The 14696-nt window shown below is 39.6% G+C and overlaps 1 protein-coding gene across 3 annotated transcripts in view; it reads left to right on the top strand.

Moving 5' to 3' along the window:
- ARHGEF28 (Rho guanine nucleotide exchange factor 28) overlaps nucleotides 1-13222 on the top strand; it is a 276600-nt gene extending 263378 nt beyond the window's left edge. For all 3 annotated transcript variants that reach the window (XM_072958530.1, XM_031674979.2, XM_072958531.1), the window contains one exon: nucleotides 11969-13222. In XM_072958530.1, the coding sequence (XP_072814631.1) occupies nucleotides 11969-12132 (164 nt within the window). In that variant the 3' untranslated portion in view covers nucleotides 12133-13222. The remainder of the gene's footprint in view (nucleotides 1-11968) is intronic.
- The last annotated feature ends 1474 nt before the right edge of the window (nucleotides 13223-14696 follow it).

Below are 14696 nucleotides of genomic sequence, written 5' to 3'. Positions count from 1 at the left end.
TCTTCTGCAAACTGCCTCCTTCTCTTATGGTACAATTTCTGAAAATATTTAAGTTTAATTTCCAGAAATGTAATATAGTCATCTTTACTCTGATAGCAAACATAAATATGGAAAGAATGCTAAGTGTGTGAAAATCTCCACTGAACAAAAACAGTTTTCTATATATTATGTTGTACTTTTAAAATTAGAATCATTTTTGAGCGACATAAATTTGAGGCTGCAGTCAGAAAAGATATTTCAGGCTTTGGTTTCTTAGCAAATGCTACTTCAAAGAATTACAAAGTGGTTCTTGTTTTTAAAAAGAAGAAATTCTCTGTTGCTCTGAAAACCGTACATACCAATTTCTCGGGACAGAAAAAGGCATCATTTTGAGTTCTCATAATTTTGTGGTAGGTCAAGAGAAAAATACGCTCATTTGTATACCTTGAAAGAATTGAGTGCCATTTTTTTAAAGTCTGGTAATAACATAATTATTAAGAAGTAGGTAGAACTAATTAGCTTGGGTGTGTTTGAGCTAATTGCTTGCCCTTTTCTGGTTTAAACAGAAACACTGGATCTTGTATGCTGATGAATTTAAACAGCTGCTTTTCCCTCTGCTGAACCAGTAAGAAGTAAATGCAGCATTAAAATTCCTAGCTTGATTTCCTGCATTATTCACCTGGCAGAGAAGTGAATTCAATTCTTTCAGCAAAATGAGAAGCATAACTCTTTCAATGTGGGTAGGGTCACAGCAGGCCATTTCCAGTTTTATTGCCATGGTATTTAGAAGTCCCTGGTCTCTCACATCCTTAAGAGGAATTCAATGCTATGAAAATACTGCCCTGTCCTTGTAGCTGGAGACCCACACGTCATTTAATTCAGGAAAATCTCAAAAAGCCATGCCTACCTCTTAACAGGGACTGTGAGGTTGGGACATCTTAATTTGTTTTGATGTAAAATTTGAGCTTGATGTATTTCTTGCCTACCTGAATGGGTGGACAGTTTCAAACATGTACAACATGAAGCAGAGGAGTGTGAGAGCCACTCATGTACCATCGCTCAGTGTCAGAAACGTTCCCTCTAGATTCCTGGCTGTCCCCTCAACCACACACACCCTGCATTATTTTGAAGCAAATTCTGAAAATCATATGTAAACATTTATTGATATGTAACATTTCAGTATATGTCTCTAAAAGATAAGGCTCTCTTTTTAAAACTATTATCACACCTAGGAAAAAATTACCAAAAATTCCACAATATCAACATATAGTCAGGGTTTAAATTTCCAGTTGTTTTATAACTGTCGTACGTGTGTCCTTTTTCTAGTTTTTTTTTTTTTGACTCAGGATGCAAATAAAGATCACATGTTGCAGTCATTGCTGTCTTTTAATGCAGTTGTAACATAAAAGTTTTGATTATGAAAAATTTCAAACTTACGAAAAAGCATAGAAAATACGTTATCAGGCGTGCATTTAACGGAAGTTAACCTTTTACCATATATGCTTCAGAGATCTCTCTGCCCTTTTTTTTTTTAAAGAAATATTAGGTATAAAATCCCTCCCCCTTATCTTTCTCTTTCTTTCCTATTCAGAATTAATCAATTTCCTGTAATTGGTGTATATCATTTCCGTAGTATGTTTTTATGCCATTTAAACACTTATGTATCTGTAAACAATATATCATATGTTTGCTTTGTTTAACAAACAAAAAATACATTGTTTATCATTGATGGATACATACATAGGTAGTGAAAAACAACAAAAAAAGATATATTGTTTAGGGATACATATAATGTAGTGATAGTATAGACTGGCCTGCCCCTCCCTCTCTCCCCCCCATATATTTGTGTGTGTGTGTGTGTGTCTATTTGCAACTTATTTTTTTCATGCAACATGCATATTCATACATGTAGAACAGTTAATTTTTAAACTACTGTGTACTATTTAATTAGTAAACAAACAGTATATTCGTTATCCTACTAATGAGTAATTAGGATGTTTCTAAATTTGTTTCTATTACAAATGATTCTCAGTAAACATCCTTTTATGCACATTTCCTTGTGCACATGAATGAGAGTTTATTTAGATTATGAACACCTAGAAGTGGCAGGGATGTCTTTGGTTTCCCTGGGTACTACTGATTTCTCTGTAAAATTGTCATGTGACTCTCAGCAATATATGAGTTCCAGTTTCTCCAGGTTCTCCCTGATACCTACTATTGTTAGGCTTCTAGAGTTTGCTGATATCATGGATATGGAATGGCTAACTCATTCTTTCGATTCTTTTCAATTCTTTCAGGGAGCTTTGGCACGTTATTTATATTTATTCGCTTTTTGGGTTTCTTCTTCTCTGAAGTGCCTGTTCATAAAGGTTTGTTCTAACACCAGTCTATTGGAATTTCAAAAGTATCCAATCTTAATTATGCAGACACATTACTTCTTTTTGAATGGGCTCAATATATTTTGTATTTTGAGAAGTAGTTTTCCAAGGAATCATATTTACAGTTATATGTGGATATTTTAAGATTGGAAAAGGACATTAGTGAGAGCTGAGCTCTTTCAAGGTGGAGAAAAATCAACTCTATGTACACAAGCTACTAAAAATAATGTTATTGACTGTTCTGTTCTGTCCTACTGAAACTTTAACCATCTGCCTTATTTTTTCAGTATTCTCAATTTTTTTCCCACCTCCTGTGTTTTCTTCCCAAGTTCCTCTACTTCTTTCAACAATATTGATCAATATTATTTTACATATACTCAACACATTCCAAAATCCACCAGCTTCATTTTCCTTTCCGGAAACATCCCTTTCAGAATCCTCTGTCCTCTTGTTCTAATACGCCCTTGTTGTATCCAGGCCTGCAGGGCGGCTGTCTCCTGGGACATCTCTTCACGCCTCTCCTGTGTTGGGTCCTGTGTCTTCAGCCCCATCCTTCCTCTTCTGTGATATCTTCCTTTACTTAATGGAGCATATCTCTAAACTTTCCTAAGAAAAGGTATAATGAAAGCACATTTTCCCCCGTTAGTTAAAATGTCTTTTTCATTTCATTTATTCATTTTTGCTACCTTTACATTTGGTTTTTTATAACATATCTGGGCTTAGAATCCTAGGTCAAAATTATTTTCCTTCAGAATTCTGAAGGGTTTGATTCTTCCCCTTCTCTGGGTTGCTGTTGAGACGTCTGATGCTGTTCTGATTTTAATCCTATGTTTGTGACCTGCTCTTGCTTTTTGGAAACCTTTAGAATTGTCTGTTTACTCCTTCTTGGATGAATTTGATTACACACCTTAGTGTGGCCTTTTGTTAAAAATCATTTTTACTAATTATTCATTAGTCTCTTTCAATCTAGAAATGTGTTTCCTTTCATCCTGGGATATTTTCTTCTTTAAAATAAATTGCTTCTTTTCAGTTTTATTTCACTAGAAGTTTCCAGTTATAAATTGGACACCTTGGATCCTCTGGTTTTTCTGTTTTTTTTTTTTTTTTCCTTTTATTTCCATTTCTTCATGTTTTTGTTCTACTTTCTGGGAGTTTTTCTTGACCTTAACCTCCTACTATTCTACTGATTTTTTTTTAAATCAGCCAACATATATTTAATTTTTAAGAGATTTCCCTTATTCTCTTATCGCTCCTACTTTGTGGAATCTTGTTTGGTGGCTGAAATGTCTATTAAATATATCTTTGAAGATATTATGGTTTGGGATGTTTTCTTCAGCTTCTTGTGTTTCTCTTGTGTTCTGTTTTCAGGTTAGGTTTATCTCCATGTTTGTTCTAGGCGCTCTCCTTCCTAATCATGCTGTACCTGCCATTGTGGCTTGGTGTGAAGATTGACTTTAATGTTTGACTGAAGGTCAAATAATAATAGGCTTAAAGATAGAAGCCCTATCAGGTAGTTCTATCTTGACTACATTTTCAGTTTGAGGCTGCTGAGAAGACAAGAAATGAAATTTTAAGGTACTTTCTAAACAAGAATTTCAGGGGGAGGTACCAAGATGGCAGAGTAGGGAGACTCACAGCTCGCCCTGTCCCACAAATAGACCGAGAATTACACCTACAATCCCACTGAATCGCAAAGAACACCTACTGAACTCTGGCAGAGTGTCTCTTGCTTTGAAATACAGGAGAATTCTCACAAAATCTGATAAACAACACATACATCCTGTACAGCACAGGGAACTATATTCAATATCTTGTAGTAACTTATGGTGAAAAAAATATGAAAACGAATATATTATATGTACAACTGAAGCATTATGCTGTACACCAGAAATTGACACAATATTGTAAACTGACTATACTTCAATAAAAATATATATACAAAAAAAAAGAATTTCAAATTGGCGATTCCCACAACTCTAATTAGAGAGAATTTTTGAATGACGTATTCACTGTTCATTTGACAGTATCTATTGATACCTACTATTATTATGAACTGAAGTTGACTTTGATGTTGCTGGACTAGACGTGCTACTTTTAGTTCCTATTTCTTAAAAAAATATTACTTTTTAGCTTTATGTAAACTCAAAAGGCTAAAGAATAGGAAACTAAATTCTGAAAGAACCTTATCAATTCATTTTGGCCAAAGACAAATACACCTAGGGTATAAAATGAGATCTTTTCTGAATTACATTTCACTTAGGATATGTTAGCCTTTCTAGGCAAGAGCAAAGACCATACCTGAATCTGTATCATTTTTATGGATAGCTATAAACTCAAATGAACCTCATCTATTTTATGGAATAGGTTCTTTGAATTGTGTATCTTTCTAAATAGACATGAACCCATACACAGCACTTGCCAATGACTTGTCATACAGTCACATTAAACTTGATATAAACACACTCAGCATCCAGAAGAGGCATCTGATTTATTGCCGCAATGTTCTGTTTATATCAAACATACAAAAGCTTGGCTATTGGAATAATAGAGAAACCTTTAGAATTTTATATTCCAAATATATGGAAGACTATGGACTTTTAAAAAACTTATCATAGAATGTTTCAAACATATATACAAAAGTAGAGAGAATGATTTAATGACCTCCCAGCTTTAACGATTACCAGCACACAGCCAACCCTGGTTCATCAGTGCCTTTTCTTCTCTCCTCTCATGTTAGGCTTCCTTAAAGCAGATCCAGAACATCCCATCATTTCATCCAAAAATACTCCAGTATCTTTCTCTTAAAGATGCACACTCTTTTTTTTTTACGTCACCACAGTATCATTTTTATACCTTAGAAACCTTAACAATTTTTACTTAAAATCATACTGTCAGTACTTGCATTTCTCTGATTGTCTCAATTTTTTTCCCTTGGTTTGTTCAAAATGGGATCCAAATAATTTGATATATTGCATTTGGTTTGTATCTCTTAAAAGTCTCCTTTAATCTAAGGTTCCCTTGCCTTAAAAAAAATCTTACAAAAGATTTATAAATCTTGAAAAGACTGGGTTGTTTATTTGCTGAAAAGATATTTTTTTCTGAAAAAAATTATATTTTTCTTTTGAAAAATTTTCTGCGTTCTAGATTTTGCTGATTTCATCCATATGGTGTCATTTAACATAATCTTCTCTGGCTGTATTTCCTATCAACTGGGGAATAGGTATTTGATGTTTGACTAGATACAGGCTTTTTTTTTTGACATGAAAGATCTTCATAGATAGGGTTGTCTATTTCCTAAATGATATATGTTGTATATTTCCTGTGCATCCCATCAGGAGGCTTGCCATGTCTGTTTCTCTTTTTGTGATATTAAGATTGATCCATGGGTTCAGATGTTGTCAGCTTGATTCATCCATTATAAAGTTTGGGGGTTGGGGGATGGTGGGTGTAGCTCTGTGGTAGAGCACGTGCTTGGCATGCATGGGGTCCTAGGTTCAATCCCCTCCCTCCAAAAAGTTCCCCATCAGCTTTTCTCTAATGGTGTTAGCAGCTATTGATGGTGATAACCCAAGTCCTCTCTAGACATTATATACAGGGTTAAAAGTTTCTGACTTTGGAAAACCTCACCCATTTCCAGCTTCCCACCCCTGATTTATTCTGGCACCTTGGTCATTTACTGTCTGTCTGTCTGAGTCTACCAGAGATTGAGCATCGCTAGTGCACCCTTCCCCAGAGTGTGTTGCATAGAACATGACGCTGCAGAGTACACTGTGAGAGAAATCTCCCCGAGTCTGGGGTTGGCCACATGGAGTTTTTCCCTCTCAGAGGTTTATAGTGCAGGCGAGCCTGTAAAAGTTCTGAGGAATCTGCTAATAAAAAAACTTGATTAACCCAGTGTTTCATCAACTTGCTTGACCACTGTATTCTTTTATCATCAATACCTAGTAGTATCCTGTTCAGAGAAACACGCTTCAAAATGCATCTCAAAGAAGAGGTGAAGGTGGCAGCACTCGCCCCGTCCTCCCGTGGGGCTTGCTGATACTGAGATCATGACTCCTTAACACGGGGCCCTTCAGGGGAGAAAGAGTGTGAGAGCAAATCCGAGTTCAGACACCAGAGAGAATGGGTGTACCGTAACACATCTTGTGTTTGATTAATGACTAATGATCATAACACATCTTGTGTTAATATAATCATATCGGCATTGTACTGATTGCTTCAATTGCTCTGTTCCTTGTCAGCATTACCTACGTAACCAACACAGATTATTTCCAATATGTTAATTACTAGTAAGAATATAAAGTCCAACTTTATTTTCTCTAACAGTCACAACCTAAAAAAAAAAATTGTAAGTTTGGTTTCTTACATTACAAGTGTACACATGTACATCATGCATGCGTGTGTGTGTGCACCCCCCCCAGGGCACACTTCAGTTCTTTTATTTCAGGTGCAGTATTGGTACATGAGGAGTAATAAAGGGAATCGTAACACTGAGATTGTTGGCTTCAGATATCAACTCCAGATTGGTTTTTATGCCAGAGGCTCACTTTGTGGCTCACAATGGGAAGTGCAGTTGAGCAAAATTAGCAAGACAGACCAATTTTCCTTTGCTCGGAGGACACCTTGAGCTTTGTACAATAAGTGTTTTCCATTAGAAGGAAAATGCTGTGCATTAAAGCTCCTGAGAAAAAAGAACAGTGATTGCCAGTAATGCCATCAGGAAACAATTTTGTAAATGTTTCACAGTATAAGCATGAATCGATCATTAAATAGGGCATACAAGTTATTTTGCAGACTTGGAACATTAATGACAATTTCTTTGGAGGTGGTGTTATTCTAGGAAAGTGTGAAGTTTGATTTCAGGAACATGCACAAGGGATACAGGAACAAGAAGTCTAAGTCAGAACACTTCGTTAAAATAAAGAAGAGCAGAGCCAAGACCCAGGAGACATGGAGATCTGTTTTGTGAGGCTTGTTGGGGAGAATGGAATAGGATAAGACAGGAGGAGGGCCGAACAAGGCATCATCAGTGATTCCGACAGTAGACTCACTGTACTTTCTGTAGCTCTGCATTGCTGGCCGTTGGGGAGTGTTGAGCTGCTTTCAGACCTGGACAATGTTCAGACCTAGACAGCTAATGTTTATGATGGGAGTTCTTCTGGTGCTTTTAAATGGAAACAAAGCATTTCTTTAAAAATTACCATGGTTTTAAAATGCTTTTCTATTCCAGAAAATCCAGAAGAAGGCAAAGACTAGATGAGTTAAATATGTAAAACTCTAGACACCTCTGTTCTTTATGACAAATGACTCTTAAGTTTGCTGTTCATAGAAGGGGAGATCAAGTTCAGATTTTGACCATTATTTGACCATGGCCGTTATTTGCACTAATTAAGTAACTTTCCAAATACTGTGCTTTAAGGACTGGGTGGGCTCAACTCAAATACATGTTTTTGGGAAGACTGAAAGTAGAAGGGTGGAATCTATGTCTGGAAATTACCCTAAAAACATTATTTTTAAATTCAACCTAAGATAGTAAATTTGCATGCCTTGGGCATAGAGCACTTGAAAAAAATGTTTCCATTTCTTGCACCCCTAGAATATTATTTGGTGCATTACTGCATTACTGAGCCAAAACACAGATGCAAAAATTCTCCTACAGTGTAAGAAGTTTAAGAGGCCTGAATGATGATTTCAGTTGGATCCTTCATGAACTGAAGCCCAGAGAGGGCAAGTGACTTGCCCAAGTTTACATTTTATCTTGCAGTTTGAAAAATTTCATTCATGTCTCACTTTTGGGGACACTTTGTTCACTCTTCATATGACACATGGTCGCATTTTACACCTTGAGTTTACAGTCTGGTCTTGAAAGTAACCAATTGTCCCATTGGCTCAAAAGCATGACCATGATGCTGAGCTGATGGAGGGGGCCCATGTTCCTTCCTGCCCTTCAGGAGCTGATCCCTGTGGTTGTATCATCCCAGATCCCGCATCCTCTTCTCTGATTGTTTGAAATTCCAAGAGCTGGTGCGCACAGTGTGAAAACGATAAATGCACATCTCAACCATCAGGTTGCAGTGAAGGGCTAGAAATGGGGGGACTTAGGGGGCTGTCTCTGGGTATCAGTGCCCCATGCAGCCTGTGGCCTGGGAATTCTCCGCCCCGTGTCCACAAGACAAATGCAGACACTGAGAATTTTTAGAAACTTCGTTAGAAGACTGACTTAGACTCTACAGTGTATCTAAAGAAATTTCCTGTGAAGGATGAAGTTTTAGGCTGTGAATAAAAGTTCAGCTAAATAGGAAAAAAAAAAAAACCCTGCACCAAGATTCTGCTTCTCCACTTGGTTTAACTAGGCTTTTATGTGTTTCTGCTCATTCGTCCTTGTTTAAAGGTCAATAATGTTCATTCTGTTAAGTTTCCAGAGGGATGGTAAGGATCAAATTATTTCTTTTATGTCCACTAAGAGGGACGGTTGTGTTGAGACACTGGATTAAAAGGTTCTTTGTAGTCTGAAGTTTTGTTTCTTTATAATAGCACTTGGTTTTTAGTTGACCAAATTATGATTGTATTAATATTTCTTTGCTTATTAAAAAAAAGTATTCTCTTTTTATGTCCAGTAATTTACAACCATTTCGATCACAAATAAAAGTAGATGATTCATTTTACTCCCCAAGAATTCTGCTTTCTGAATCAGTGAGGTTTTATTTGAACAAATGTGTTTTCAGTTGAGTGTTCTCTACGATGGTCATACTCTCTAGGGTAAAAAGTGTGGAAAAAGGTGGGTGACCTTGAGAAATACACAATTGCTGTGCTGGAGTTCTTTCAGGGTTGAAATGGAGCAATAAAATCAGAAATCACAAGACGGTTTCTAATTTCAAAGCCAGACAGTCTGACCTCGCCTAAATAGTTCAGGTACAAACCAAGAAGGAACACGGAGAAGGAAATTGAGTTCCCCTCCAGGTGACATGCAGCCACAGCAACCTCCATTAATACATCTGGGGTTTCAGCCTCGGCCGTTCCTTCACTTTTGGGTCTAAGAGATGTTTTTCTCCTATATTTTTATTCTTATTTGAAGAAATTCTGATGAAGCCTCTCTCTATATCCTCTTATACTCACACACAAATTAAAAATCCCCCCTCCATGTTCATTCTTGGTTCTCTGTCCTCCTCAACTACAGCCTACAGTTTAAGACAAGAGAATGCTTTCTGCTGTGTATCGGGTTCTTCAGCTTTTTGAACAAGTCTTCGCTAGAAACCATTAAGGGGGCTTCCCCAACACCTAGCCTCACCAGTGTTTGGGATTCTTTGCTACATGTTTCATACCCAGAAGAAGGAAACTTACATGGGTTAAGGGCTTCCATTGTGCCTGGCATTGTCACCAGCAGTCACCTCCCAGCCGCCGCATTCGATGGATGCTTGTCCATCCTCCATGCAGTGTCTCTTGCGCCCTGGTTGGACCTTCTGCTGACGAGGAGGCAGCACTGTGGTTGGCGGCTTGGGTGAACCATTCTCCAATCCGTTAGTATCTGCTAGATGGAAATTTTGAGGTGTGTTTCTGTTTTTCAGGTTGTATAATATTAAACATCAGTAGTAGTTTGGGAATATTTATTCTTAGAGGTGGAACGGTTTTATTCTAATGCCTGGGAGAAGGAGTTGAAAGTGAGAAAATGTGTGATAACCACAGACAGGCAAAGGACAGAGGACATTCTAGGTTGATTTATTTTACCGCAATAGTGAAATCACTGCCTGGGGGCTTTGGGGTTTACCTGATTCAATGAGGGAGTTTCCTAGTTTTATAGTAATTACCATGTCAGTTGGGAGGAGCTCAGAATGTCTTTTTCTCTCTCTTTTTTGTAAGTGACTCTTTAAAATGTGGTCCTTAGGAAGGAGGATAACTATTAAACATCCAGGGTCTCTTAATTCAGCAACGATGATCAAGCCATTTCCAGCACAAGGAGAAATGGGGATCATGAGAATCTTGAGCAGATGGGCAAATGGCAATGGCCCTCCGAGTTCACACCTAGACTCCTTCCTGGCTGTGTGATGGGCAAGAGTGTAACTGGCCTGAGCCTCGGTTTCCCAACCTGTACTTTGTGAGTTACAGTATTTTGAGGCTTAGAGAGACGATGACTGTAGAAGACTTGGAACACTCTATACGTGGTGGTACTTGGAGGCATCTTCCAGAGTTACGTTTCCAGTATCAGAGTGAGTTCCCGGTATTTGAGGTACAGGATTTGGAATGAGGGTCACGAGAATCATCATCCCAGTGTCAATGGATATCTGAGGTGTGTGAGATGGCCTAAACCTTTGAGCAAAGCTGTGGAGTGCAGCGCCCCCTCCCCCGGCTCTCCCTTCCTCCCAGGGTCCTCTCAGCTTCTCAGGCGAGGCACAGGTCAGCCCCTCCCGGTGACTGGTGTCTACTCCCTGTGGAGGCAGTGGTGGAAGGAAGTATAGTGGGGAAGCCACGTCCCTGAAGGTGGAGCCTTGTGAGGACTCTGGGCCCTTCATTCCTGCCAGGCTTTGCTACCTGCCTCCCTAATAACTGAAGAGCCTTGTCAGGAGGGTCAGAGTTACAAGCGTTTTTGTCATCAGCATGCCAGCAGTTCTGTGTATCCATCTAAATGATAGAGGCTTTGAATAAAATGTGGCCAGGATTATAATGGCCTCTTGTTAATGACTGAAAGAAAGAGCAGGCGGCCCTCAGGGCTCTCCATCTTCCCACCTGGGTATCCACATGTCCTCTGCTTCCTGCTCCAGCTGAAGCTGGTTGTTTGTAACTTTGCCACAGAGCCAGGCTTCAGGGATGGTGGTCCATGGAACAACGTGGAGAACGTGGTCTGCAGCAGGAACCTTGCTTTTCCCCCAAATCACAAGCCACCTTTGCCTTCCCTTTAAACCATGTATTAGAAGGTTTTTACCAGAAAAGAAGAAAACAGATATGCCCTGCTGTTGCTAGGTAACCAGAAAAAAAAAAAAACAACAAAGCCAGTCAGTCGATACTGGAACGGTTTCCCCCAGGAACCTGGCTGCTCTTGCAAAATGATTCGTATGGTGTTAACAGATTTGTATACTGCTGGGGCTGGAGGGTCTCCAGCCTTCATCTCCTTTCTCCTGGCCCCTTACTGCCCATCAGTAAAACTCCAGGTACATTATCTGAGTCTTCAGGTCAGTTCTTGACTTTGAGATATTCTGAGGGAGGATGCTGTGCAGATGCAAATGCGGCTGATTGCACAGAGCTAGAGGAGATACTGTATTTCTCAGACGTGGAACCACCTTTAAAACTAACTGGGCACCCCTTTCTCAGCAGTCCCAGTGTTCTAACAGCCCACAACTGGTGACGTCTTTATTCATTTGATGTTTCCCTGGGAGTATTTTGTAAAGGTTATCTTTAGCCATAGGAGACAGTTGTACACATAACCGAACATTTTAATATTTTTGATTAAGGCATTAGGTATGCATTTTGTTCCTTCCTCACTGGACTCTGTCATTCTCTCTGCGGCTGGCTCTGTGGCCGTGGCATTTCCCAGTCTTAGGGGGGTCTGCCTGAGTGTCACCTGCCTTGTGGGTCTCAAGCTGACTCTTCTGTGACCTGTGCTGTCTTGTCTTTTGCAGATTTGGACATCTCTCAGACTGAATACCCACCCCTTAGCGACTCCAATCCACACGGCCCTCAGCTGCAGACATTTATAGCAGAAGCAAAGCTCAGTCTACAGAGAGTGACCAGCCCAGATGGGGAATCTGGAGATGGAGCAGAAGAAAATATTGTTTACCTCTAACTGTGTTGTTGTGTTTCCAAACAAAACAAAACACTGGTGTTTTCGGGAGAAATTTCTTTTTCCTTTTCCTGATGTGTGTGTGACTGCGTCCACATTGCTTTAGGAGTAATATTTAACGTTTCGTGCAAGTTCATTTGGGGGCATGAGTCTAATAATTAAATTATTGAAAGCAGCTGTTTGTAATGATCATTCACTTACCACACCTAATTTCAGATTTCTGGAGGAGAAATTAACTTAAGTAAGCAAAAATATTTTCCAAGTTGTTAGGACCCTAAGTTTCCATGTTATATTTTCTACTGGATCATCTGCTTTTCAAAGTGTCCTTTAAAATCTTGACGAAGCAGTTCGGACAGAAAGAGTGATACTCATGTTGTGCAAACTTTCGCCATCACAGCAGCTAATTAAGGAGAGTGACTTCAGTGCCCTCAGAGACAGAGGAGGATGTGGAAAAGGCCTTTTCTTGGCTAGTCTTTGGGACATCGAAGGGGTCACACCTGGTGGTGATCTGTTACAGTCACCATGCAACCAAGGTGTCCTGTCTGGACATCTGCCCTGACCGGGCGGCCACTCTGCTGTGGACACAGTCTGGACTCAGGACCTGGGCCAGAGGTTTTTCAGATACACTTTATTGGTCCTAAGGCTTGTCGGCTTTGAAGCCACAGTTCAGCATCATCCATCATTCAACACAGCCCAGAGGCAAAGCCGCAACGAGTCGGTTTGGATGTAAACTTGGCTACTAACGTGAAGCGTCAGTAGTGGGCGCCCGTGCTCCTGGTGGCTGGCCTGTCGCCAGCGGCCTGCACTCCCTGGAAGGAGCTCCACGCTGCAGCTAGTTCAGGACAAGAACGGCTCCCCGGTGAAGCTTGTTGCCTGTATGTGCTTTTCCACAGAGGAAAACCGGTACGTCTTGCCTTCAGGGTAATACGGGTCTCTCTGTGAGAAAATAAACCGGGAAATGCTTTCAGGTGGTTCTTCAGAAATATCTGTATATGTTTTGGTCAGTGTCAATAAATACCTTTTACCTCACTATTTTACTTTGAAATTTTAAAATTGTGTGGAACTGTAATAAAATACACATTTCATACTCAAATGCAACCTCCCTTTATTAAAAATGAAAATAAAGGAGGAATACTAAATCCACCCAGACTTGCCGTCCTTACCAGGAGGGAGCTGTGATCAGAAAGGAAAAATATTCACCCATCTCCCATTGCTTGTTTTTTCCCTAAAGTTGCCAGTTGGATAACTATTTTCACTTGAGCAAGTCAAATCTTAGTTTTAAAGAAAGCCTTTTTGGGAGAGGGGCACCCCTTTCTTTTTGACTTGCTGCTTCTGGCCATTTGGGTCACAATCATATTAACACATTCAGAGACAAATCTTCACAGAATGGATATAGCTCACTAAAATGTTAATCAATCACTTCATCTCCAAAATGAACTCCTCAATTATAAGATGCATCTTCTCTCCCTAAAGACTTCGAGACAGAAGGCTCTATCTTCCCTCTCTCTCAGTAATGTCTATTCCAGAATCCTCTATCCTTCGAATAAAAAGCATATAGATATTTCAGTCCAAATCCTTGCTCCAATAACTATAAATATCTTTCCCTTTTTCCTGACAGCAGATATGGAAATTAACCATGTGTGAAAATAGGTAGAGATGTTCTAAATCCCCGTGGAGTTCTTTAAGAACATGTGTGCTCAGTTGATTTTCAAGCCCTGCAAACTCTGGGGCTTTGTGTAGCCACCCTGGGGAAGGCCTTGGCATCTTTTGTTATGTCTCTGTTCATAGGTTCTTCTTGATAACTTTAATATTTAATTTTATGTCTTTTCAATTAACATAACTAAGTCTCAAAGGTTTTTTGATAAGTTCTTCCGTTTTACTTTGTCCTCACTATTTAATGAGCTCAGATCTCCGTAGAGTTCACTCTGTGGCTCCAACAGAAATTCGCTAATCTTAGAAGACCACCCTATTTCTCAGCATCATAAGTTTCCGTCAAAGGATACTTCCCACCCACCGAAGATCTTGAAGGAAACATTCATCCCTTTAGAGACTGGTTGTGGAAGGGAAAGCAACGTTTTTTGCTCTGTCCCTTCCAGGCTGCATTCATCTACTTGCATCTCGTTTATAGTCCAAGCTTCTCTGCGGCTCATCAGGGCATAGTTGCTGGAATCCTGGGACACTTCCCAGCCCACTCACCATTGGAGCCCTGGTCATTCAGAAAAGGGTAAAAACACTTGCTGCGGGGTGTGTGTGTGTGTGTGTGTGTAAGGGTTATATAAGGTGAAGATGATAAGATGAAATTGGGGGTTACAGATAAGTAAAAAGGAGGTGTATTCCTTCCTGTGACCTCGGACCGTCTTTCAAACTCAGAATAAAACTGAGGCTACTAAGGTTCAATCATCTCTGTCTTTCTGGATGAGAGGCTTGGAGTAGAGATTCTGCAGCCAGATAGATCTCTGACTTCCGGGCTGTGTCCCTGGTATGTTACTTCACCTCTCTAGGTCTCAGTTTCCTCATCTGTGAAACAAAGATGATTACCTTACAGAACTGTTGTGAGAATTAAATGA

This window comes from Vicugna pacos, chromosome 3, assembly GCF_048564905.1.
Source record: "Vicugna pacos chromosome 3, VicPac4, whole genome shotgun sequence".
Taxonomy (NCBI): Eukaryota; Metazoa; Chordata; class Mammalia; order Artiodactyla; family Camelidae; genus Vicugna; species Vicugna pacos.
Note: the sequence above shows the minus strand (reverse complement) of the source record. Positions and strands in the feature narration are given on the sequence as shown.